The sequence below is a fragment of the Babylonia areolata genome, chromosome 1 (genome assembly GCF_041734735.1).
Source record: "Babylonia areolata isolate BAREFJ2019XMU chromosome 1, ASM4173473v1, whole genome shotgun sequence".
NCBI classification, from domain to species: Eukaryota; Metazoa; Mollusca; class Gastropoda; order Neogastropoda; family Buccinidae; genus Babylonia; species Babylonia areolata.
The window spans coordinates 71,649,218-71,674,154 of record NC_134876.1 but is presented as its reverse complement, the minus strand read 5'-3'; the positions used below and the strand labels follow the sequence as shown (position 1 = coordinate 71,674,154).

Below are 24,937 nucleotides of genomic sequence, written 5' to 3'. Positions count from 1 at the left end.
GACTAGAATTAAAGCCTCTGCACAAGATTTAGCACTATTTAACCTATTCAACTCTCTGTGGCCAATCACTGGAGGTAGTCTCAGGATCTGTTGGTGGTCTCTCCTCCAGGAAGGACACCATATAGAAGGAATCCATCAAGACTGTATAGAGGATATAATAACATGTAGTACTTTTGTGGTGCAAACTTCCCACATAATGGGCTCTGAGCGCCTCACATGAAACAATACATACCTAATAGTGTACAACAGCATATAAAAGCACATGAAGACACAGAAGAGAAAAACTCTATATACATCAAGACAATAATAGCAATTGCAAATGTCAGCAATCACACCAAAAAAAAACAACAACAAAAAACCCTCCAAAAAACCAACAAAATATGCCCCACACATGCACACACAAACACAAATGCTTCTGCGCACACCTAGAAAACATGCACATGCATGCACACAGTAATCCACCCATAAGCACACACACGACATGAAGATTTCAAAATGGGGAGAAAAAAAACAACCCCCAAAACCAGAACAATAGGGTTATAGAGGGTGGGAGGAGACAGAAAAAGACTATACTTCCTCACATCCAAAGGCCATTTCGAACCAGTAGGTAGGTAGGAAGGTCAGGACAGAGTTAGCGAATGACGGAAATCCAGAGGAGAATTCCAGACAGAAGGTACTTGATTCTGAAAGACCCTTTGACCAAATCAGCACTGACTGCACAGGGTGTCTGCAATGAGCAATGCAGAGCTGTGCTGCTGAGAGAGCCTGGAAGATGGGGCAGCCAAAGAAAAAGGACAGAGAAAGAAAGAGAGAGAACAAGCTGCAGTGTACAGCGACCCACAGGCATGGCTCACATGTCGTCCCCACACACGCCACACTCACCACGGTGCTGACAGCCCTCCACTCAGGCTGCTTGATGCCCAGCTGGTCACAGATGCTGGAGAAGACGGAGCGGTTCTCGGCATTGTCGATCTGGATGGGACTGGTGCCCAGGATGGGCACTTTGTTCCTGTGCAGGGGCAGAGCCAGGTTGTTGGGGATCTGACCCCCCACAGACACGATGGCTCCTTCACAGTTCTGTACAGGAGGAGGAATTCTATTAACTCTTTCACCACCAAGTTTCTGTGTGAAAAATGCTCCCCAGTGCCCAGTATTTTAGATATGATGCTCTCAGTCACAGGCCTTGGTTCAAGTCAAAACAACCCAACAGACTTGTTCATTTCAGACTGCGTCAGGGGGCAAAGGTTTGTCATTGTTCTGTTGGCGGGAAACTGGCTGCAGCTGGTCATGTTAAAATTACCTTGACGTCGACAAAAATCGCCTATGGCAGTGAAAGAGTTAAATGCCCCATCACACACACCGCTGGTGACTGTAGACATCTACTTTAAGTATTGGTTTTCGCATTTGAATGGTGTCATTTAAAAACAAATGATTTTTGAAGGAAGGAGTGGAGGGGGGTACAATTCTGTACACACATTTTATTTTGAATCCAATGTAAATCACAGATAAACAGATAATGAAACAAGCCACAAAGCAGATATGAAAATGACAATAACTAAAAAAAAATCCTTTTTCTGCAAAACCATTATCTTATGTGCAAGCTTTCGGTTTTTCCGCAAGCAACTGAAGCTGCCATTGTCTTACATGTAGGCCCATGATTTTTGTTGTTACATTTTACTGGCAAAAGCATTTCTGTTACTGACATGCAGCAAAATCATGAAACAACCTTCATCATTTTTTGGTAATAACTGTTTAACCCTTCAATGACGACACATTTGAATATTCTTGCATGTAATCTTATTTTAGTCATATCTCTTAAACCATTAAAGACAATAGTACCTATACATATATTTCACCCTGATACATTCGTACTGTCAAAACTGTCAGAAACAACAGATTTTATATAATGCAACCTACACCCAAAACACACACACCTTTGATCAAAACATACTCTCTTAAATTTGTTCATAACACAGACACAGACACAGACAGATGGACAGTGAAAGACAGACAGACAGAGACAGAGATGACAGATACAGAGAGAGGAAACAGGTCATATGCAGAGTGCCTTCCCCTTTCACTCACTTTCACACACGCACACTCGCTTCACCATCATCCCACACCTTGAAAAGTCAAGAAAGTGTATTTGCTTTACTCTCTAAGTGGACTTTCCTGCAGTTTCGCCTTTGACAACCCCCCCCTTTTTTTTTTTTTTTGTTTGTATGGGTTCTTTTACACATGCTGAATGCATGCTGCATATGGGTCCTTGAATTATTATCTCATATGAATGACTAGCTCCCAGACCACCATTCAAGGTCTGAGGGAGGGGAAGTAAAATTTCCTCTCTCTCTCTCTCTCTCTCTATATATATATATATATACACTGCAGCTCAACATGGCAGTGAAAGGGTTAAGTTAAACAGACTGACCTCAAAGTGCTGAATGTCCAGCACCCGCTCCAGGGACAGCTCCTCAAAGTACAGACGGTCACACTCATCGAAGTCAGTGCTCACTGTTTCAGGGTTATGGTTGATCACCACCTGCAGATATGAAACAGCTCATCAACAAAATATCTTAACAACTTATCCAATGGGAGACAGGCCTTTGCTGGGGCTGAGATTAAGCTATCATTTGCCATACTTATTACGCTTATTAATATCATAAACAATGGCATCATGTCAGAACATTGTTTTTTACATTACTTATGCAAGATATTCTTCAGCTTCAACTCAAACAAGGTGGTTATGCTTGACTTTGTATTTATGAATTTCTTCTTTCTTATAAATTTTTTTTATTGTATTTATATCTAAAATACTTCTTAAACACATTCATGTTTTTCATTAATAAAAATATAACAAAAATAAACTAGATCTAAAGACATCAATTCATGAAAATGAGAAGCGCTTGGTATATATCCAAACATGTCAAGTCATATAAATTATGAATGCTTAGTATAAATACATATATCACTGGCATTTTGTGACCCTACTCACTGTGCTCTTGCCGATGTCTCGCAGTGTCCGTATACAGGAAACAGCACACCAGTCAAACTCTACACTGCTGCCGATGTGGTAAGGGCCACAACCCATCACCAGCACTCCGCCTTCATCAAACTTCACATCATGTTCCTATGCAGAAATTAAAAAAAAAAAAAGCGACATCTGTGCAGCTTTACTCAGAAAACAGATAAACCAGTAACATTTGAAATAACTTGAACAGAGTAAATTTGTAGCCCTTTTTATGATCAAGCAAGAATTTGTGTTTGCATACCACGTTTGAACACTGATGACATAAGGCAGGATGGTTATGGTTATTTTCACTGAATGTAAACCGAGATGAACTGGTACTGTGATTTGACGCTCAGATGCGACAGTAAGTTCTGTACACATGCACAAATTAAAGGCCAATCAGTGTGATTCCAATTAGTGATATAAAATACAAGAGTTGTCTTTCTTAGAGTATTGACTTCCAAACATTTTCTTTTTAACTTTAGTTCTCCTTTATATCAATCAATAGTGACAACCAGAAACAAGAGAAGCAAGGCCTTCAAGACTCACTTGTGATACACTTAAAAAAAAAAAAAAAAAATCTAATCGTTAAAATGTGTTCTGTATTTGTTATTATAAAGCTTCGGGTTAAAAGAAAAAGAAAAAAGAAGAAAAAAAAAAAGTCCTAACAGCAGATTCGAACCCCGCGTGTTCAGGTGAGAAGAAACTGTCTTACCCATTACACTATTGTGGCTCCGTAGGTGACGTTCAAAAACATAAGATTTAAACATGCTTTTTTAAAGGGCGATAAATCGATTGCGGTATTCGCAGTGAGAACGCTGTTTAAATCATAGTATTCTGGTGTATCTTGGGCATTCAATAAATCTTTAAGGGCAATTAAAAGTTCTTTTTAAGTCCATGGTAAAGGAGACATGGCTATTGCCGCAATCACACTGCAACATTTAGCCGTTTTCTCTGGGTCTAGATAGATGTACAAGTTTAGTTACACCCGGTTGACACGGTCGATTCAATTTCTCTTTTATGTTCATTCTAGTTTTATAGTTTTAAAGTTGATATGAAAATTGAGTATTTTGTTAAACTAATAACATGTAGAGCCAAGTACAAGTACTTCTAAACGTTATATGAAGTGAAAAGGACTTCATTTTTAGAAAAGTCAAGACTGGAAATTTTTACGTTTCATCAATTCAACGGTATTAACTCTCATGGTTTATTATTTTTAACTGTGAATTCCGACTGATTCTGTGGATATTTTTTATGGCAGTTTGGGGCATAATCCAGTAAGTGATGAGGCATTCACAAACCTTTCTCTGAATAAATATTTAACTGTCTCCTTCTCCAACTTTCCATCACATATTATCGTGTATTGTCAATTGAATATAGGATTGAACGGGCAGGTCAACAACTTGAAACAAAATGGCGTTGTTCGCGTTCGCGAAGAATATGATGCACGTGCTTTGAATACATATAAATATGTGTACGCAATTGATTTTTGCCCATGACCTTCAGGGCTCAGCCAGTAGATCTATAAAGTCCACTCATCGTATTGATTTTAGTATTTTCCGAAAAAGACCACTTGGGCGAATGAACATAGTGAAAGCCCTGTACACTGAGAGTAAAACACACAAGCTTTTTATGTATTGAGTATAATTTCAAAATGTAATGTTTAAGATGAGAAAGATAAGTTTAAAGCAATTTAAGCCCCCTAGCATTAATTACAGATTAATTTCCCTTTTTTACTATCTGCACCAAAGACATGCAAAATAAATATAACTTCCATGCTTAGCAAAAGAAGTTCCTGTATGAACAAAAAATGATTAAAACGACTGCTCTTGTTGTTGCGTCAGAATATCAGATCAAAGTGCCAAGTTTAGAGAATAAAAAAATATATAAATATAACAGTAAATTCAGTTTGCATATAATTTGGCTTCTTTAAAAAAAAATTTTTTGTACCTATCCCAGAGGTGTAATATTGTTTTAAACAAGATGACTGGAAAGAACTGAATTTTTCCTATTTTTATGCCAAATTTGGTGTCAACTGACAAAGTATTTGCAGAGAAAATGGCAATGTTAAAGTTTACCACGGACACACAGACACACACACACACACAACCAAACACCGGGTTAAAACATAGACTCACTTTGTTTACACAAGTGAGTCAAAAAATTGTAACAGGAAAGCAAAAACATAGCAGCAGATAATTAAATGTATAGAGAGGAATTCACAGCAAATATGAAATTACACAAAAGAAAAAAAAAAGGCAACAAACAGTGCATTAAAAAAATTCAGTTATGTCTTCAAAGCAAATGCATAATGAAGCTTCTCCTTAAATCAGCTGAACACACACACACACACACACACACACATATATATATATATATATAAGTATGCTTTTACATAAAACATATGAAATGTTTCTAATCTATATATTGTGTACATTTCCAATTTGGAGCATCCAAATGAGCAAACACTGACCATGCCATTGTAGGAACAGTACAAATAGTTGGTCCGTGCTGGATATTCTGCAGCCATAGTGTCAATCTGAAACACAATGCATTCTGAAAAAATCAAGTGGAATAAAACAATTTGAAAAAAAAACAAAACAGTTGACCTGCACACTTGCATGAGACTTAGAACATGATGCTACAGATTATACAGAAATAACAATATGAATTCCTATCATTCCTTCCAGGGACCAGAGGATGGGTGACCATCAGAAACAGCAGGGAGAAACAGAGACTAGTGTGTAACAAAATAATAAATCCACAATATTTCAGACATCTTCACAGCCCTGACACTTTGTTTCAATAAAAAGAAGCCATCCAACCACTTAAATTGTAAGAAGACTTATGCATGTTAATAGTGTGTGTGTGTGTGTGTGTGTGTGTGTGTGTGTGTGTGTGTGTGTGTGTGTGTGTGTGTGTGTGTATTGCATAATCCAACATACATCAGACATAAAGTTAATTTTTTCTGATGCAACCAGACATATCAAAAACACGCATAAAGCCATGCATACATACACATTACTTATGATTATAAAAAACAACATCCTGACATCCAAACCAACAGTGCAAAAGAGTACAATAAAATGCAAATCATAACAACATAAAAAATGCCAATTCTCTCTTTCATTTCCATTTATAAATAAGAAAATCACACAGTGCTGTCAAGTTCTGAGTGGCTGTGTGAAAATGTAGCACCAAGTCAGCGCTGTTACCTGCTTGACCCACGGCATGATGCCCAGGTTGTGTCTGATCTGTCTCATGTCTGACACAGAGACACCCAGGGCACTGCCTGCCTGCTGGTCAGAGAACCCCATCTGCTTCACCAGCTGCACAGTTTCTGCACTGATGTTGGTTCTGAAATTCCAGCAGAAAGAAAACACTCAAAGTCCATGCACGTGTTTCAGTTTCAGTTTCAGTAGCTCAAGGAGGCGTCACTGCGTTCGGACAAAACCATATACGCTACACCACATCTGCCAAGCAGATGCCTGACCAGCAGCGTAACCCAACGCGCTTGCACGTGTTTCATCCCTTCGCATATCAAGACTTCCATCTTAATGAATAAGGATTTCATTTCAGCAAGAAATTCTAGCAGAAAGAAAACACTCAAAATTCATGCACATGCATCATCCCTTCGAATATCAAGACCTGCAGTTTCATGAATAAAGATTTCATTTTTCAGTAAGAAATTCTTGCAGAAAGAAAATACTAAAAATTCATGCATGTGCTTCATCCTTTCGAATATCAAGACCTGCAGTTTAATGAATAAAGATTTCAGTTTTCAGTAAGAAATTCCAGCAGAAAGAAAACACTCAAAATTCATCCAGCTTTCAGTTTTCAGCAATACAATGGGCATAAATCTATCATCAACTGCAGACATGCCACACGCATAAGGCAATGCACATGATTATACACATCATTAAAACAATGAAAACATCCTGGCATACAAATAAATCAACAGAGTACAATAACACACATAACAGGACAGAACAACGGAGTACAATGAAATACAAAACAGTCTTTTGCACCATAAAGCCCATCAACATTTCACATAGGCCATCAACAGCTGCATCTGTGTGACATTTCCATCAGCTGTAATTCTTCTTCTTCCTTCAGGTGAACACCTTCATCTTGTTCAAGATTACTTCGCTTAGCAAAAGATCAATCCAGATTGGACTCAGACAGACAGATAGACAGACAAATCAATAGACAACATACATATCAAACCTTACACATACTCACTTATAAAGGGAGAAGGTTCACGTTAAGATGGCAGATTTTCTTCTTCAAAACATGTTCTTCAAACCCTACATATCCCGTCTTTAAAGAGGGAAAGCTTATGTTAAGATGCAGGTTTCCTTCTTCAAAACATTTTCTGCACAAAATGAATCTTTCAAGAAAAACGAAACTTTTGCCTGACCTGCCAAAATGCTTGAGTTGTTCTTCAGTATTGACAATGCACTGCAACTTGTGAAGGAACCAGCGGTCAATCTTGGTCAGTTGCCAGATGTCTTCCACGGAGTAACCAGACTGGAAAGCCTGCAGAGAGAAACTGTTTGATCAATGGTCAGTCAGCAAAAACAGGCTATAACCAGTGTGAAAAATTAACTATGAAGGAGAGAAAATTTCAAACGAAAGCAAAGACAACAACATACTATAACCAGCTAGAAAATGTATAATGAACAAACAAAATGTTCAATTAAACACAAAGACAACATGAATTTCTAGACTTTGGAAAACGGCATTATGTAACATTGTTCAAAAAGAGAGTGAGTGAGAACGTATCAAGTATGTCACATAAACAATGGCGTAGAAGTGAACTTATCCTGGCAAAACCAGACTGGTAGTTACCTTGGCGATAGTGTGGATGCGTGTGTTGTTGGGAAGACGCAGGTTGTCGTTAATGCTGAAGTCTTGAGGATAGTCTTTGCCTGCGGGCAGAGTGGACGTGAACCCAGTGACAGAGGGATGAGTCATGCGCAGGGCTTTCTGCAGGCTCTCCTCAAAGGTACGACCAATGGCCATCACCTGCATGGGATCAATAAATAATGTCAACATTCTCCTTAAAGGTATGACCTATTGCCAGCACCTGCATGGGATCAATAAGTAATGCCAACACTCTCCAGACAGCACCTGCATGGCATTAATAAATAATATCAACACTCTCCTCAAAGGTACGGCTAATGGCCACCACCTGCATGGGATCAATAAATAATGCCAACGCTCTCCAGACAGCACCTGCATATGAGAATATATTTTAATGTCAGCAAACAACATCAGAAGATAATTAAAAATGTTAAAACCATACCTGACAACAGTTGCATGCTGACAATAAGACTGGTATTTGTCAATTTCTGACCAAAGAATCAGACTGATTCCTTGCACACAGGACTCCTGCTCACCTCTCCCACACTTTTCATGGCACTGCCAATGTCCTTGGACATGTTCTGGAATCGGTCCAGGTCCCAGCGTGGAATCTTGGTGACTATGTAGTCCAGGCTTGGTTCGAAGCAGGCTGTCGTCATCTGAGTGGTGGAGTTTTGGAGCTCTGGCAATGCAAAGCCCATGGCCAGCTTGGCCGCAATGAAGGCCAGAGGATAGCTGCATCCACAAATACACATACTAAAAATGCAGTCATTATCATGATTAAACAGAGGATAGCTGCATCCACAAACACACATACAAACAATGAACAATGAGAGGTTATCGGCCATAGTTTGCACAGGACAGGAATCAGACTCCCTGCTGGAGTCTCCAGTGGGTCACAGTAAAGTATGTGCAGTGAAACAGAGGAAAGCTGCATCCACAAACACACATACACGCAATGCCGTCATTATCATGATTATATTATCCTCACTGTCTTGATAGCTGATTCAACACAAAGGGCATTTTGGCAAACTACTCCCCACTTTGAAAAGTAACTCGCAGTAAAATCCAGGCATTAGCCACACAAGTTGCTGTGGCATTAACAACCTTCTCACTAAACCAAAGCTTTACAACTTTCGTACAAAGATTCTGAAGATCAAACAGTGGATTATTATTGTGTGATGAACAAGTACACAGTGAGGGCATTTTGAGTTCATACTGATCACATGACCAATTGACTGCAGTCTATGATTAGATATGAATCCAGAATTAAAATCCCGAGCTTAATTATTTCCCTTCCACAGAATCTCTTATCCATGAAACAGGAGGTGGAGGCGGGGAGAAGGAGAAAGTGCAAGAGAGACTGAAAAGGAAACTGGAAAGGTTAATCAGCTTTCCAAAGCAGATACTGACTCAACCAATCAAATAGAAAGCCCTTGAATTCCCTTCACAAAGCAGCCCCAAATTCCCTCCATTTAACAAGCTGAAGAGCACATTTTGACAGACAAATTCCCTCCATTTAACAAGCTGAAGAGCACATTTTGACAGACAAATTCCCTCCATTTAACAAGCTGAAGAGCACATTTTGACAGACAATTTCACGAAAACATTCATTTTTTTCAGTTAAGCGTTCTCACACCCCTTTCCAAATGAACCTTGTATCAAAATTCAGACATTATCATTATACAAACAAAAATCAAATTTCACTGATTGGACACAAATGCTCTTTCAACAAAAAGTAGACATACATTTTTTTTTTTAACTTCAAAGTATTTCCCATTATCGTTTTCATTAATGCTGCAGCCCAGACAATTCAGAAATCACAGTAAACAATCTGTGGTGTTTGTGACACATGAACAGGTACAGCACATACTAGTGTGGGTGAATCAGACACTACTAACCCTGTGGCTTTAGATGCCAATGCTGAGCTTCGAGAGAGGCGAGCATTGATTTCAATGATGCAGTAATCAAGAGACTGGGGGTGAAGAGCATACTGGATGTTGCACTCTCCAACAATGCCGAAGTGACGCACCACCTGAACAGTGCCATGTGTACTTATGTCAGTGTTATGAACTTCACACCTGAATACAACAAGCACAACATACAACAGATGAAACCACACAATACCCCCAACATATGAGGATGGCTGCCTTACTAGCATGATTAAAATGGTCATAGCCATTCATAAATGCATGAGAACATGGGGGTTAAACCCCATGAATGCAGGTGGAAAAAAAACCTACAATGAAAGAAAACTTTATTGTAAATGCTGTGAAAGGAACTTGTTTTCCTCATCTAAAATACACAATTATGATTACTGCCAAATTAAAGTAAATTTCCATGCATAATAATAATGCATCATACATATAAATAATTTGGCAGAAGATGTGGTAACACTCCTGCCAAATAATCACATGCTAATCATCAATTATTGTTCACATCAGACATTTTCAGTTCCAACACAATTCACTATCAGGTTTTCTGTTTGCTGCCTGATCTAACATGCAAGTCTGACTGATGTTGGGAGTCACTGTCACCACATCAGACAACAAACTACATCAAGTTTTCCTCCGAAGCAGTTTCACATTTATGTGTGTAGTACAGGTAACCTAGAGGAAAGTCTACCTTCAGTGCTGTTTCCCTCAGCATGTGGTACTCTTCGTTGGACAGCGTCTGACTGGGAGCCACGACGATGGAATCTCCTGAAACGGGGATCATACAAAAAATTTTTTGCCTTTCTCTTCAAATTATTTTCAGACAATACAAGACAGGCACTACAACTGAGTGGTTAGTACACTGGACTTTCAATCTGAGGGTCATGGGTTTGATCCTGGCATTGGCTACTGGGTTATGTATGGTGATTTTTTCCAATCTCTCAGGTGCAGACCTGCAAGCAACTTTATCCCCTTCATATGTATACATTGCAGACGATCAAATACTAATGTTCAAAATACTGTAATCCATGCCAGTATTTGAGAAGTTATGGAAACACAAGCATACCAAGCAGGCACATCCCCAAAATTGAAGTGTAGCTGCCTTAATCATGGGTAAAAACTGTTATATATATAAAAGCCCACATGTACATTCAAGTGAACATGGGAGTTGCAGCCCATGGATGCAAAAAAGAAAGATTCCTGCAAGTGGAGTGAAGAAGCAAATCTGTGGAATTGTGTCACTTCAAAAAGGTTTTCAAGCTGATCTGCTTTTCAGGAACTGGTTAAATTTTACAGTGACAAAAGCTTATGCTCAAACAACCTTTCACGCAAATGTAAATTTATTGTAAGACACATAGCCATAACATAAAAGAGAACAAAATGCAAATATTTCCTAAAGATTTGCTGAAACTTTTACTAAAAGTAATAATCAAATAATTACATTCCATGAACATAGTAAATAGTCTGACAGCAGCATATACTTAAAAAAAAAAAAATTACTTAAAAAAAACAACTATTTTCATTATTGTTTCCTGAAGAAACTCATTCCTGAGCTAACCTGTGTGGATGCCAAGAGGGTCCATGTTTTCCATGTTGCATACGGTGATACAATTGTTGTACGCATCTCTCACCACCTCATACTCCACCTCCTTCCAACCCAGCAGTGACTTTTCAACCAGGATCTGGTTTGTCACAGCGAAGGCCTGGAAAAAAAACAACAACAGTTAAATAAAACATGTACATTCAAAATCTGGATTGTCATAACAAAGACCTCAACAACAACAAAAACACACACTTGAATAGAACTTAAACAGAACACATATACTGGGAATCTGGACTGCATCAGCAAAGACCTGGGGGGAAAAACCCAGTGAAATAAAACACATACATCCAGAGTCTGGACTTCACTGGCAACGGCCTGGAAAAAACTGTTGAGAAAAAAAATCAGATTCTGGTACGTAACTGCAAAATACAGTTGAAAAACAAACTTGAAAAGATGCGACTTAAAAGAACATACAAATGAACAAAATGTGCTCTCAAATTATCAAGCATTAACAGTTTTTTTGTACAATTGCTTTTACATAACAAAGCATGTAAAGCGAAAACAAAAATCAAGAGAAAACATGAACTGCTGCACAATGATAAAGTATTCAGGGTACAGTTCTGTAAAGTGCAAATAAAGCAGAATCAATCTTCTGCCTTGGTGAAAAATTCTGGGTGGGTCTGTCAGATCTAAATAAAAAACAAACTTTACTGCTTTATCTCTTTGCTGCAAGTGTTCTTTTTGTTATAACTGACAACAGTAAACAGCCTTCCTGCTGTATCTCATATCTCTGAAAACATATTTCCTGCATTATCTTGCTTCTGTAAACAGTCTTGATTCATACCATATTTTGTCAAGTCTTCCCGCTTTTTGTCACAGCTGTAAGTATTCATTTTGCCTTTTCTCATAGCTGTAAATAGATTTCTTGCTATATCTCAAAGCCAAAAATAGCCCTCATGCTATATCTCATAACTGTAAGTATTCTTCTAGCATTATCTCATTACAGTAAGTAGCCTTTCTGCTACATCCCATGGCTGTGAATACCTTGTTGGCAATGTCCGTCAGCTCCTGTTTGTTTCGGGCCACCCCAGAGCCTAACCCTCCCAGTGCGTACGCAGCTCGCACCATCACGGGGTAGCCGATCTCAGTGGCAGCCTCCAGTGCTTTGGGAGTGGACTCCACCGCCAGACTGGGGGCCAGCTTCTCTCCAATCTCTTTCAGGCAGTCAGCAAAAATCTGTCGGTCTTCCGTGGCTTCCACACTGCTGAGGGGCGTTCCCAGAACACGTACATTGTGCTGTTGTAACACACCTGCCCTGTGCAGCTCCAGACCTGCAGACAGGTTTCAGTTTCTCAAGGAAGCATCACTGTGTTCAGACAAATCCATATAGGATCTGCTAGGCATATGCCTGACAACAGCATAACCCAATACACTTATTATTCATGTTTTGCTTGTCAGTTTTAACGACTTCTCTCTTACGAAGTCCTTTAAGTAATTTCCTGTAACTGTATTTAGAGGGTTTTTTGTTTTTTTGTGGTTTTTTTTGTTTTGTTTGTCTTCCAAATTTCACCCACATTTTTACCCTCATTTGCCCAGTTTCCCCCAACCCTCCATTCATCCACATCTCCCACCCCTTCTAACCGATAATACTCAGATGTATTCATAAATACTTTAACAAAATGTCTTCAATCACCGATATGTGTGACGGGACATTAAACAAAAATTCCTCCTTCCATATATTCATGTACCTGTCGGATGGATGTCTTCGACTTTTGCCAGAAGACAACATTTATTTGCTATGGGTTCTTTTTTCCAGTGTGTCAAGTGCGTACGGCACATGGGACCTCTGTTTATCATCTCATCCGCAATGCTCAATTCAATTTTTCAGTCAAACAAGGGAGAGGAGGGCAAGACCAGGTTCAAACCTAGACCCTTACGGACACTGCACTGGTGGATAAGTGTCTCAACTGAGGGAAGGACAAAGGGATTCTGTGAGATGGTGACAAGGTGACATGACAAAAGGATTGTGTGAGGTGGCAATGACAAAAGGACTGTGTGAGGTGGCAATGACAAAAGGACTGTGTCAGGTGGCAATGACAAAAGGACTGTGTCAGGTGGCAATGACAAAAGGACTGTGTGAGGTGGCAATGACAAAAGGACTGTGTCAGGTGGCAATGACAAAAGGACTGTGTCAGGTGGCAATGACAAAAGGATTGTGTCAGGTGGTAATGACAAAGGGATGGTGTCAGGTGGTAATGACAAAGGGAATATATGGTGGCAATGACAAAAGGATGGTGTCAGGTGGTAATGACAAAGGGATTGTGTCAGGTGGTAATGACAAAGGGAATATATGGTGGCAATGACAAAAGGATTGTGTCAGGTGGTAATGACAAAGGGATTGTGTGAGGTGGCAATGACAAAAGGATTGTGTCAGGTGGCAATGACAAAGGGAATATAAGGTGGCAAGGACAAAAGGACTGTGTGAGGTGGCAAGGACAAAAGGACTGTGTGAGGTGGCAATGACAAAGGGAATATGTGGTGGCAATGGCAAAAGGACTGTGTGAGGTGGCAATGGCAAAAGGATTGTGTAAGGTGGCAATGGCAAAAGGACTGTGTGAGGTGGCAATGACAAAAGGACCGTGTGAGGTGGCAATGACAAATGGAATATATGGTGGCAAGGACAAAAGGATTGTGTCAGGTGGCAATGACAAAGGGAATATAAGGTGGCAAGGACAAAAGGACTGTGTGAGGTGGCAATGACAAAGGGCAAGGACAAAAGGATTGTGTGAGGTGGCAATGACAAAGGGAATATATGGTGGCAAGGACAAAAGGATTCTATGAGGTACAAAGGACAAAAGGACTGTGTGAAGTGGCAAGGGCAAAGGGAATGTGTGAGGTGGCAATGACCTCTTCCATGGCTGGTGCTGTTCTCAGATCATGGGATGGGCAAGTTCTGTTCATGCCTGTGAATTTTGTAGAGCAGTGTTTGTTTTTGAGTCTGTGTTCATGTCTGCATGAAGTTGACTTCAAGTCGACAGCAGGATTTTACAACCTTTTAAGGCTGTGTGTTTCCTACCATTCAGATCAAGTCCTGTTATATAAATGTTTTCAGAAATGGAAGTTTAAGAATCTACAATGCATCACATATTCATTTCATAAAATTGTGGGAATAAATGCAAATCAAAGTTGCACTGACAATTTTTACCACTCCCACTGTCAGAGAGAGAGAAAGAGAGAGAGACAAACAGACAGAAAAAGACATTGAGGGAGTGAGACTGAGAGAGAGAGAGACACACGTTATACAACAAGAAAACTGCTATACTGTGTTACAGAAGAAAGTGAGTTGTGTCCTTACCACAGTTGAGAGCTGTCTGGCCTCCCATAGACAACAGAATGCCATCTGGCTTTTCTCGTTCAATGACGTCTTTCACAAAGTCTGCAGTGATGGGTAAAAAGTAGACCGCATCTGCCTGTTTCTCTCCATGAGCATTGGTTTGGACTGACGCTATGTTGGGGTTCATCAGCACCACTTGAACATTCTCCTCCTAGACATCAGCAATGGAAGTGGTTTAACCTTTGTTTTGTTTTATCAATGAACATACAAACAAATATGTATGCATATGAATAATGGTGGGGAGTGGGAGGGAACTGTACAAAATCAAAAATTAGTAAACAAAACAAACTAATATTAGTCTCATGTACCTCAACCAGTAAGTGATGGGAAAAAATTGCTTTAAAAAAAGATTGCTCCAAGAAATGTAAAAAATATTTCAGGTGGAACATTATGAAAAGAGGCTTTTTTTAAGTCAGCTGTATGATGTTTGTTCCTTGTTAAGAATGCTTCTGCATAATCATAATAATAATACTAGCAATATCAATAATATTCATGAAATAAAAATGAAGGCTTATACAGTGCAGTACCTCCATCTCAGATGGGGCTCACTGCATTTTATAATAGAATATACAAATTCAAGAATAATTGACAGAAAAGTATATACAAATAAATCAACCAACACAGGCAATATCAGTCTCACATCACATAGACCCAAATGGCAGCATGATAAATACATCAAATTTACCATTGCAAACATACAGCTTTTGTATTTATTCAATAGTTGCTGCTTCATGTTTTTCTTCTAAGTTTAAAAAAGGGGAAGGAAGGAAAAATAACTATTTAGTATTCTGAGAGATGTGAAAAACTGAGGATCATGACAAAGCAAACACCACCATGTTTAAGAAAGAATGTGAACACAGGAACATAGGAATAACCCATATGCAGGTTGTCTCCTCATTTAAAGTTCAAGCTGCCATTGGATGGAATAATTTTATACCAGTTTCTCTGAAGCAAAATTTGTCATTCTGTCATCTGACTGTGGATGCAGGACTTAAACATTCCACTGTTTGTTGTGCCATCCCTTTGTTCGTCACTGTTCGGCCATACTCCTTCACAGAATGTTCTCTGGAATGTTGTGCACCTAATACCTGATTTTACCTTATTTCTGGACTCAGTCAGATAAAAAGATGGCAAAACAATAGCATATAACATTACCAGTATATTCATAAATGGCTTTCCCATGTCCCAAAGCACTCATAACAAGAAAACATGACCAGTCTGTTAAAAAGTTCCCTTTCTTTTGTTCAGTCACACAATTATGGGCAACCTTCAGAGCTTTGATGGCCTGGGAGCCACTGTAATCAAACTCTCCAGCTTGACCAATGGATAGTCCACCACTGCCAAGCACCAGCACCTTGGATACCTGCAGATAGCACATTACCTGTTTTACAGGCAGATGTAGACACCACAGTCCCTGTTCTACAGACAGGTAGAGATATCAAATTATGGTCACGGTTAAGTATGTGTAATTAAATACTTGCTTTAAAGCCAGGTATAGATGCTCCATAACCTGTTTGACAGGCGTGTATAAATTTGACTAAGTGGGCATTCATAGATCTGTTGAATTGTATGAGACAGTCAAGCTCATGAATGTACAATATAATGGTGTGAACAATCATTGTCAGATTGCAATTTTTCATGAAAGGACAATTGCAGCTTTTCCATTTTTGGCAAGATTTTCAGGCTGGAACAAATCTGTATCATTTTGTCTAAATGAGAACTAATTCTTGTATGCAGCACATATTAGCACACACACACACACACACACACACACACACACACACACACACACACACACACACACACACACACACATGCACTCAAACACACACACCTATTTCATGAACATGCTTTGCCATTGACTAAATAAAATAATTCAGCCCTATTTATTTCATTTTTATGCTCACAAACACCAATGGCACTCTTACATTTCTTAAGACTACACTCATGGCCCACTTACATCATCATGTCTGTTGGGAGAGGGTGATTTCTGTGAAGAAATGACGCTGCTGACACTGGAACCTTTACTCGCTACCAGGTCATGAAAATAGTCAAACAGGAACTGAAATTTAGAAAAAACAACAACATACACACAAGCATGAAAAGCAACTTCACCACCGAGGTTCAGAAATGGTTACAAAATTTCCTTTAATGCACATAAAAAAAGATGACATTACTTAAAAAGTTTGAAGAATGTGTTTAAACTTGTGTGTGTGGTAGTGTGTAGTGTGCAGTGTGTGTGTGTGTGTGTGTGTGTGTGTGTGTGTGTGTGTGTGTGTGCAGTGTGTGTTTGTGTGTGTGTGTGGAGTGTGTGTTTGTCTCTGTGTGTTTTTAAGTGTTTAAATGCATGTTTTAAACATCAGTATTTACATTGTACAGTGCAACTGAGCATGTTTTTCATGGAAAGGCACTCAATGAATTAAATTATCATTATCATGTCTGCATGCAGTGTTAGTGATCCCCTTTTCCTTCCAGACATGAAAAAAAATTACCATGGTTCACAAATAAAGTTAGTAAAAAGATTGCGTCACTCAGATACAGTACGAAACCCATGAAATTGTTCTTTAAATCTGGCAATGTCAGAGAAACAATACATTTTCATTGGACCAGATATGTCACACAAATTAAGACTGATCCATAAGGAACCAACCAATTCTCTCTCTCCTTCTCTCTCCCTCACTCTCTCTCTCTCTAAGAAGCAGAGTTTAAGCTTGTAATTCTTTCTGTAAAAGTGCTGTTCTTTCCACTCGTAAAGGAATTGTTCATACATGATAATTTCCCTTTGTCTGATTGCTCAAACATCTACTTGTAAAGAGCTAAGACTTATACAAATAAACTACACAGACACACACACATGCACGCACACACACACACACACACACACACACACACACACACACAATCAAATATGACCAAGCCACACAATGAGCAGGTCTGAACGGTATGGTTGTCTGTGACAGGGATGAGGAAAACACATTTCAGAAGGCCTGTACCTGTGTGTCAGTGGGACCTCCCCATGCCTCAGGGTGGAACTGGGCAGTGAAGACAGGCTTCCTGGTGTGCATGATGCCCTGAAACATCCATCCAGGCAACTGTTGGTGTCATTTCTGAAACTGTGAGACTTTGGAAGGATAAGTTATACACTGAGTCAGTTAGGTTACATTTGTTTTTCATAAAAGAGAAAATGCACTTTCAACTAAAAACCGACATCATGTCTGCAACAGAACTTGAATGTCAGATTCTCAGATGTATGTTTCTTTTCACACATTCTTTGTTCTAACACACTGTTGTTGTTGTTGTTGTTGTTGGGGTGTGTGTGTGGTGTGTGTGTGTGTGTGTGTGTGTGTGTGTGTGTGTGTGTGTGTGTGTGTGTGTGTGTTTTGTTTTTTTATTTGTTTTTCGTTTCTTTGTTTTTCCCATCATCTGTACCATTTTTGTTTTGTTTTCTTCCCCATCATCTGCAGTATTTCAGCAGTAACGCTCACACACCACTCATCCTGAGTCCCCCTTACATAACCACACCTGGGTTGTCATATCACAGTATCAACATCCCAAGTCCATGGGGAACTATCAGTGTTTGGTCAACTGAAGGCCCCATTTTTTTTATTTACAAATATCATCTTAAAATTCCAAGCTTGAAGCATGGATGAAAAAATTAAAAACAAACAAGACACAGCCCAGTTTTTCCAACATCATTTCAAACCAGATTTTTTACCTTCTTGAGGTCAGGTTTGAAAATCAAGAAAGGAAGGACACATGTTTTAAAAAAAGAAAAGAAAGAAAATACCTCATTTGTTTTGTCGTTGGCATTGACGAAGAGAACTTTCCAGTCAGGCGGCAGGGTACTGCTGTCGATGGCAAAGCCGTGGTTCTGTGACGTGATGAATGCCTGCCCGTTCTCCACGTTCAGCACCGCCTGGTTGTGCCCCCTGTCACAGTATTTCAGATGAACTATGAATGTGAATCATCTACAGGGTTCACAAAAAGTTAGGGGCCACTTGAGAACTTGCACTGTTTTCATCTTGGGAGCATGGTGAAACTACACTGAATGTTCAGCAAACACAGGAGTGCATGCAACCAATGTAATAAGCACCACTCGTAATCACTGGTCATTTTTGCATGCGTACTTCCATTCTTTACAACAACAAAAAAACACAGCTATGGTTTATAAACTACTACTGAACTCTTAACATTGATTTTGCAAATGAACTTGATTTTAAAAAGGTGTTTTTTTTGTTTGTTTTTTATTTTTATTTTTTAAAATTTTTTTACCTGATCTGATTTTGACATTGTTGTGACAATTAACATTTTTCTTTTAGATTTTGAAAATATTTGGTTTTTAATTCTGATGACCGAACTTAATTTCTGTACATGATTCTGGTTTTGATTAAATATATTACAGCCCTGATGTGGCCTCCGAGGTTGGCTGGGCTGTGAGCCAAATGGATGAATGAATGGAGCAGGTCTGATTTGACTATTCCCATTTTGCCTAATCTCATGTTGCTGCCAACTTCAAGGTTCTCTTGAGAGTTTGACTATTTGTCCAGTTGCACCAACGTGCTGCTCTTATTTTTGCCTTTTCAGCATCTCTCTTTTCTCTCTCTGACACACACATACACACAAACAAACAATATACAGATGAGTATTTTTAAAAAGTTTGTGCACAGATACTACCATCACCTTCTGTGAATTCTTTACCAGTCTTTGGACAGGGCGAAATACTGTGAGTGCAATCACGGAAGTGACTTCCATGCATACGTAAAGCAATTCACACACATGCACATACCCGCAAACACAAACACACATGCACACATGTGTGCACACACAACAACTGATTACATGGGTGAAATGGGAATATGCAAATCAAGGTCAACAATTTAGTGACAGGCAAGCTGGGAATAGGTTTATCAGGAGAAGGAGAGATTGGAAATAGGCGAATCCACCTGACTCCAGTTGACTACCTGTTGCCAAGCGGGAGCTTGTAGGACTTGGCCCCTGCAGCAAGCCCCGTCAGCTGGTTGCCCATACAGATCCCAAACAGCGGCTCTTCTCGCTTCTCCAGCACCTGTCAACATACTTCATGTTCACGCTGAAGGTGGCAGAATGGTTACGACACTTATCTGCCAATAAAGTGTCCATGAGGGTCTGGACTTTTAATCCTCACCCTTCCTCCCAAGTTCGACTGGAAAATCAAACTGAGTGTCTAGTCATTCCGATGAGATGATACACCTAGTTTCTATGTGTGGCACACACTTGGCACACTGAAAAAGAACCCATGGCAACATAAGTGTTGTCCTCTGGCAAAATCCTGAAGAAGAAATCCACACTGATAGGTACACCACTATGTATGCATCACTCGAGACCTGACAAAGTGCACTGGGTTATGTTGCTGGTCAGGCATCTGCTTGGCAGATGTGGTGTAGCGTATATGGATTTGTCCGAACGCAGTGACGCCTCCTTGAGCTACTGAAACTGAAACTGTCTGAATGCAGTAACACCTTGAGAAACTGGAACTGAAACTCAGGCATCTGGTCTTCTTATTCTATTTCTTCACAGCTCAAAGGACTGTGTCATACCAGGGATAAAAAAAACAACACCTATAATGAAGATGATTGGCATGTGGTTATGTTTCTGCCATGGAAGTACGAGAATCTCAGGGTGATGGATTAAATTCCATACTCCCCAGCATTTTCTCCCCTTCCACAGGACCTTGAGTGGTGGTCTGGATGCTAGCCATATGGATGACATGATAAAACCGAAATCCCATGTGTAGCATGCACTTAGCACATGTAAAGGGGCCCACAGCAACAAAAAGGTTGTCCATGGCAAAAAATCTGGAGCAAAAACCCATCTGCACCAAACCACAAACATGTTAAACATCACACAAAAAGATCACGCACTTAACAATAAGAAACGGATTTGTTTTACTCCATCACGAAATCACATACATTTTACATTACAGTTACTTGTGTTACAAACATTCCACACACTTTGCCACCTTATTGAAAATGAATCACAACTGATAACAAACTCACCTTTTTGATGTGGTCAACTGTCACCTGTGCAAGGGCAGGATCCCCAGGTCCATTGGAGATAAACAGTCCATCGTAAGCTTCCTCGGTGAAATCGTAATCCCAAGGAACTAGCTTCACCCTCATGTTGCGCTACATGCAAAGAAAACCAAGCACAATAATGAGTAATTTTCATGGAAATCAGTATCAGTATCAGTATCAGTAGCTCAAGGAGGTGTCACTGCATTTGGTCAAATCCATATACGCTACACCACATCTGCCAAGCAGATGCCTGACCAGCAGCGTAACCCAACATGCTTAGTCAGGCCTTGAGAAAAATATATAAAAAATAAAAAAAAAATAAAAAAAAAAAAGAGAGAGAAAAATAGATAAATACATAAAAATACTATTACTACTACTAATAATATTTATAAGGCACAAAATCTTGATGAAGTCAACTCTATGCACACACAAAAAAGGACAAAAAAAGACAACAATGATGATAAATAGCAAATAAATGTAAAACATGCAGACACACATCCACACATACACACACACATGCATAACAGATATGCAACAAACATGCAGTTTCACAGATATGAAAGCACAATCAAATACACATAAACGTATATGAGCCCCAACACACACACACACACATACACACACACATACCCTGCATGCCCCCCACTCCTCCACACACTCATTTCTAGGCTACATATTGCAGCTTCCACGGCACACACCCACCCACACCCATGGAAAGTATACCACTGGATGAATAAAACACACAGGTGAGAATTATCACTGCAGGAGATTGGTTTGTTGTTTGTTTGTTTTTCTTGTGTTTGGCAATCATGACACATTTTCCTATCTTTTTATTCATTTCAGACTATCATACATGATATGTATAGTATACAAAATATCATAAATATAAATGTAAGATTCTTCCCATCTTCTTCAAACTGTATGTAAATGTGATAATCAAGTCTCATTGTTCATAAGGCCTCCCAAATCAGGTAAAAAAAAAAAAATAAAAAAAGACAGAAATAATGGTGTCTGAAAATGTCAAAAGCTTTATTCAAGAACCAGACTATTTGTTAACTCTAAGGAGAGACAGTGCAGAATGATGTAGTGTACTCACTCTCCCCAGACATTTCCAAGCCCCTCTTTTCCTCCCAAGACAACAGCAAAACACCCACACACATCCACACACACACCCTCACACACACACACACACACTTGTACACACACACACACACACTTGCGTACACACACACACACACACACACATAATTGCACGCACACACTTGCACACACACACACACACACACTCACACTCACATTCACATACTCTACCAGCTGGGCCAATTGTACTGGCACCCCTTCCCCTTCCTCCTCCCGTGCCTGTGCAAGGTGTAGCTACCCTTAAATGCCAGTCCTTGCATACTTCATTAAAGCTGGCAAACACCCTTTGTGGTCTGAATATGTAATACCATCACCAAGACCAAACAACCACGCATTACAAAAGATTTGGGTTGCTGACCTTCACAAGGTTCCGTATCATGTTGTGTTTGATGCCACAGTCCACGACCACCACCTGGTATTTGTTTCCCTCTCCAAAATACTGCACCTCCTGAAAAAAACACAAAACACACACACTGACCAGAAACATGCACAGCTGTAAATATGTGCTCACACAAACATATACTAAATATAATACACACACACACACACACACACACAGGTAACCCTAAACACACACACACACACACCACAACACACACACACACCACAACACACACACACACACAAATACCCCCCCAACCCACCACACACACACCTTTGTGGACACCTCAGCGATGAGATTTCTCAGGTTGGGATCCTCAAACTCCACAGGCTGATCCTCAAACTCAATCTTGCCAAGCACGGTGCCCTGGTCACGCACCATCTTGGTGATCATGCGAGTGTCTATGCCGTACAGGGCCGGCACTTTGTCCTCCTTCAGCCACTGAGACAGTGTCTTCACAGAGTTCCAGTGGCTGGGCTGGGAACAGTAGTCTTGGACAATCAGCCCCGATACCTGCAGACAGACAGTCTGCCCTGAGGTTTCAACAGTGTTTGCATACATAAGGTTAAAGGTCCCATCGCCTTTTATGGCCATCCTGGCAGTGAATTCATACCCACCATGTCTAGGCCTCGGCACAGGAAGGTGGGGCCCAATCCTCCTCTTCTGCTATTTAATCTTCCTCCACAAAAGTCAGGAACCCATTCACACCTGGGTAGAGTGGGAAAATGAGAGTTAAGTGCCTTTCCCAAGGTACACAAGACCATGTCAAAACAGGCCTCACAACACTGATCACCGGTTAACAATGCCTAACTGACTCTTCCACAGTTACTCCAGTATACATACATATACTAACAATATAATATATATGTAGCCAGGTTGGCTACAATCTTCGTTGGGCCAGCTTAGCAGACGACTTTTGTGACTAACCGAAGGTTACTGAGGAAATTGGTAAATCGGTCACGTTATCTCCCTTTACAGTGAGCTGTATGATTTTTCATCAATTTGTTAAATTATAAACACTTCCTAATAGATGACATAATAGTTTTTATGTTATTGGACTTCAGAAAGATCATACTTTTTAGCTGTAAAGATATCATCAGGCCAGATAGCCTATAACTTTTAAAAATTAATATTCATGTGAATGAATTTTGGCGCGATCTTCGAAATACACTTTGTTAAAACATACAAAATACCATCGTTTTCTATAAATTAGTGTAGTTGCTGTGGAATTCAGATTGTGCCTTAAGATGTAAATGATTAAGCTTTCTTCTCGCGTATTGCTTTCCGTGCACACATAAGTTATAGGCATGCGATGGTACGAAATGTCTAACAGCACGGGCCCCACAAAACTATCTCTTCTTCAAACTATTGGAATTTGTCAGTGCCAATTTGAGCAAAATATGTTTTTACAATACTTAGACATTTTTATAGTGTATTTTGCAGATGATTACATTTTTATTATTAATCTGATTTATATCATACATGTATAATTGGGTTGTAGGTGGTTCAAGTTAAATGAAGTATTTCATTGTCGATCACAAGTGCCAAAAGCACTGTCAAGCAGTGCAGACACAGGAGCTGTCTGTTGAGTTTTCTCTTGAATTTTGACATCAGAAATCTTTACTCTAGAAGCAGATTCTATAGGTAATTTTCATATAGTTGGAAATTCAGGATTTTCAGTTACTTAATTATTACAATTATATTACACATCGCGACGTATCAATTGTTGTAATGTACAGAAATGATACATGAACTCGTTAAAAGCTTGTTCATTCAGTGACTCTTTTTGTTTACAGTTTTTAACTACGTTATTTTTGTAGAAAATGGTTTAGCAGTTTTGTGTGATATTTAATATGTCTATGTTAGTTCCCTGAGCCGAAAGTTGGACGCCGCTAAATTTGGTCAAACAAACACAAGCTCGGCCCCTCAAGGCTCGCGGAGGGCTGGTTTCATGAGTTGCTTCGCGGCGCTGGCTTTGTGGCTCGGCGGAACTGAATATAAGGAGTGAGCAAGTGTCAGACAAATAGAGAACTCTCCTGGTCTGGAAGAATGAGAGAATAAAAGAAGAAAACCGGCACACTGCCATTCCCGAGTCTACCTTGCCTGGTTGCGGCTCTCTACTGCAAACACCTTCTACCTGTCTTCACCTTCACTAACACCACCTTACCACCCCATCACATATATATACTAATATATACTAATATATACATATATATATATTTATGTGTGTGTGTGTGTGTGTGTGTGTGAGTGTGTGTGTGTGTGTAAAGAGCTTCAATATACAGTGCAATCTGCATAAGGTTTTGACAGTATTTACACACAGAAAATGATATATATATATATATATATATATCATTATCTGTATGTCATTTTGTATACATGTTGATACACACACACACTCTCTCTCTCTCTCTCTCTCTGCATTGAGATATATACTGTCTGCAATCAAGTATATAACATCAGCATTTAAATACATACAAACTATGCCAACAATAAAGCAAAATTTGCAGATTTTTTGCACAGTGCAGAACTTTAAAAAATCAATACAGTGCAAACTGTTGTCCAAGAAATTCATTCATTAAAACACTGAGAAAAAAAATAGCATCATCACCTTTATG

General features: G+C 39.5%; 1 protein-coding gene across 1 annotated transcript in view; it reads right to left on the bottom strand.

Moving 5' to 3' along the window:
- The window catches only part of LOC143286932 (carbamoyl-phosphate synthase [ammonia], mitochondrial-like), a 48,880-nt gene that overhangs the window by 13,595 nt on the left and 10,348 nt on the right, over nucleotides 1–24,937 (bottom strand). Inside the window, exons 5-25 of the mRNA XM_076594896.1 lie at nucleotides 22,593–22,832; nucleotides 22,296–22,385; nucleotides 20,780–20,908; nucleotides 19,706–19,809; nucleotides 18,532–18,673; nucleotides 17,738–17,815; nucleotides 16,705–16,806; nucleotides 16,012–16,107; nucleotides 14,706–14,895; nucleotides 12,395–12,681; nucleotides 11,366–11,510; nucleotides 10,499–10,575; nucleotides 9,775–9,908; nucleotides 8,410–8,608; nucleotides 7,859–8,035; nucleotides 7,428–7,546; nucleotides 6,223–6,364; nucleotides 5,481–5,546; nucleotides 2,993–3,127; nucleotides 2,429–2,539; nucleotides 883–1,077 (exon numbers count right to left, since the gene is read on the bottom strand). Of these exons, the coding sequence (XP_076451011.1) occupies nucleotides 883–1,077; nucleotides 2,429–2,539; nucleotides 2,993–3,127; nucleotides 5,481–5,546; nucleotides 6,223–6,364; nucleotides 7,428–7,546; nucleotides 7,859–8,035; nucleotides 8,410–8,608; nucleotides 9,775–9,908; nucleotides 10,499–10,575; nucleotides 11,366–11,510; nucleotides 12,395–12,681; nucleotides 14,706–14,895; nucleotides 16,012–16,107; nucleotides 16,705–16,806; nucleotides 17,738–17,815; nucleotides 18,532–18,673; nucleotides 19,706–19,809; nucleotides 20,780–20,908; nucleotides 22,296–22,385; nucleotides 22,593–22,832 (2,958 nt within the window). The remainder of the gene's footprint in view (nucleotides 1–882; nucleotides 1,078–2,428; nucleotides 2,540–2,992; nucleotides 3,128–5,480; nucleotides 5,547–6,222; nucleotides 6,365–7,427; nucleotides 7,547–7,858; nucleotides 8,036–8,409; nucleotides 8,609–9,774; nucleotides 9,909–10,498; nucleotides 10,576–11,365; nucleotides 11,511–12,394; nucleotides 12,682–14,705; nucleotides 14,896–16,011; nucleotides 16,108–16,704; nucleotides 16,807–17,737; nucleotides 17,816–18,531; nucleotides 18,674–19,705; nucleotides 19,810–20,779; nucleotides 20,909–22,295; nucleotides 22,386–22,592; nucleotides 22,833–24,937) is intronic.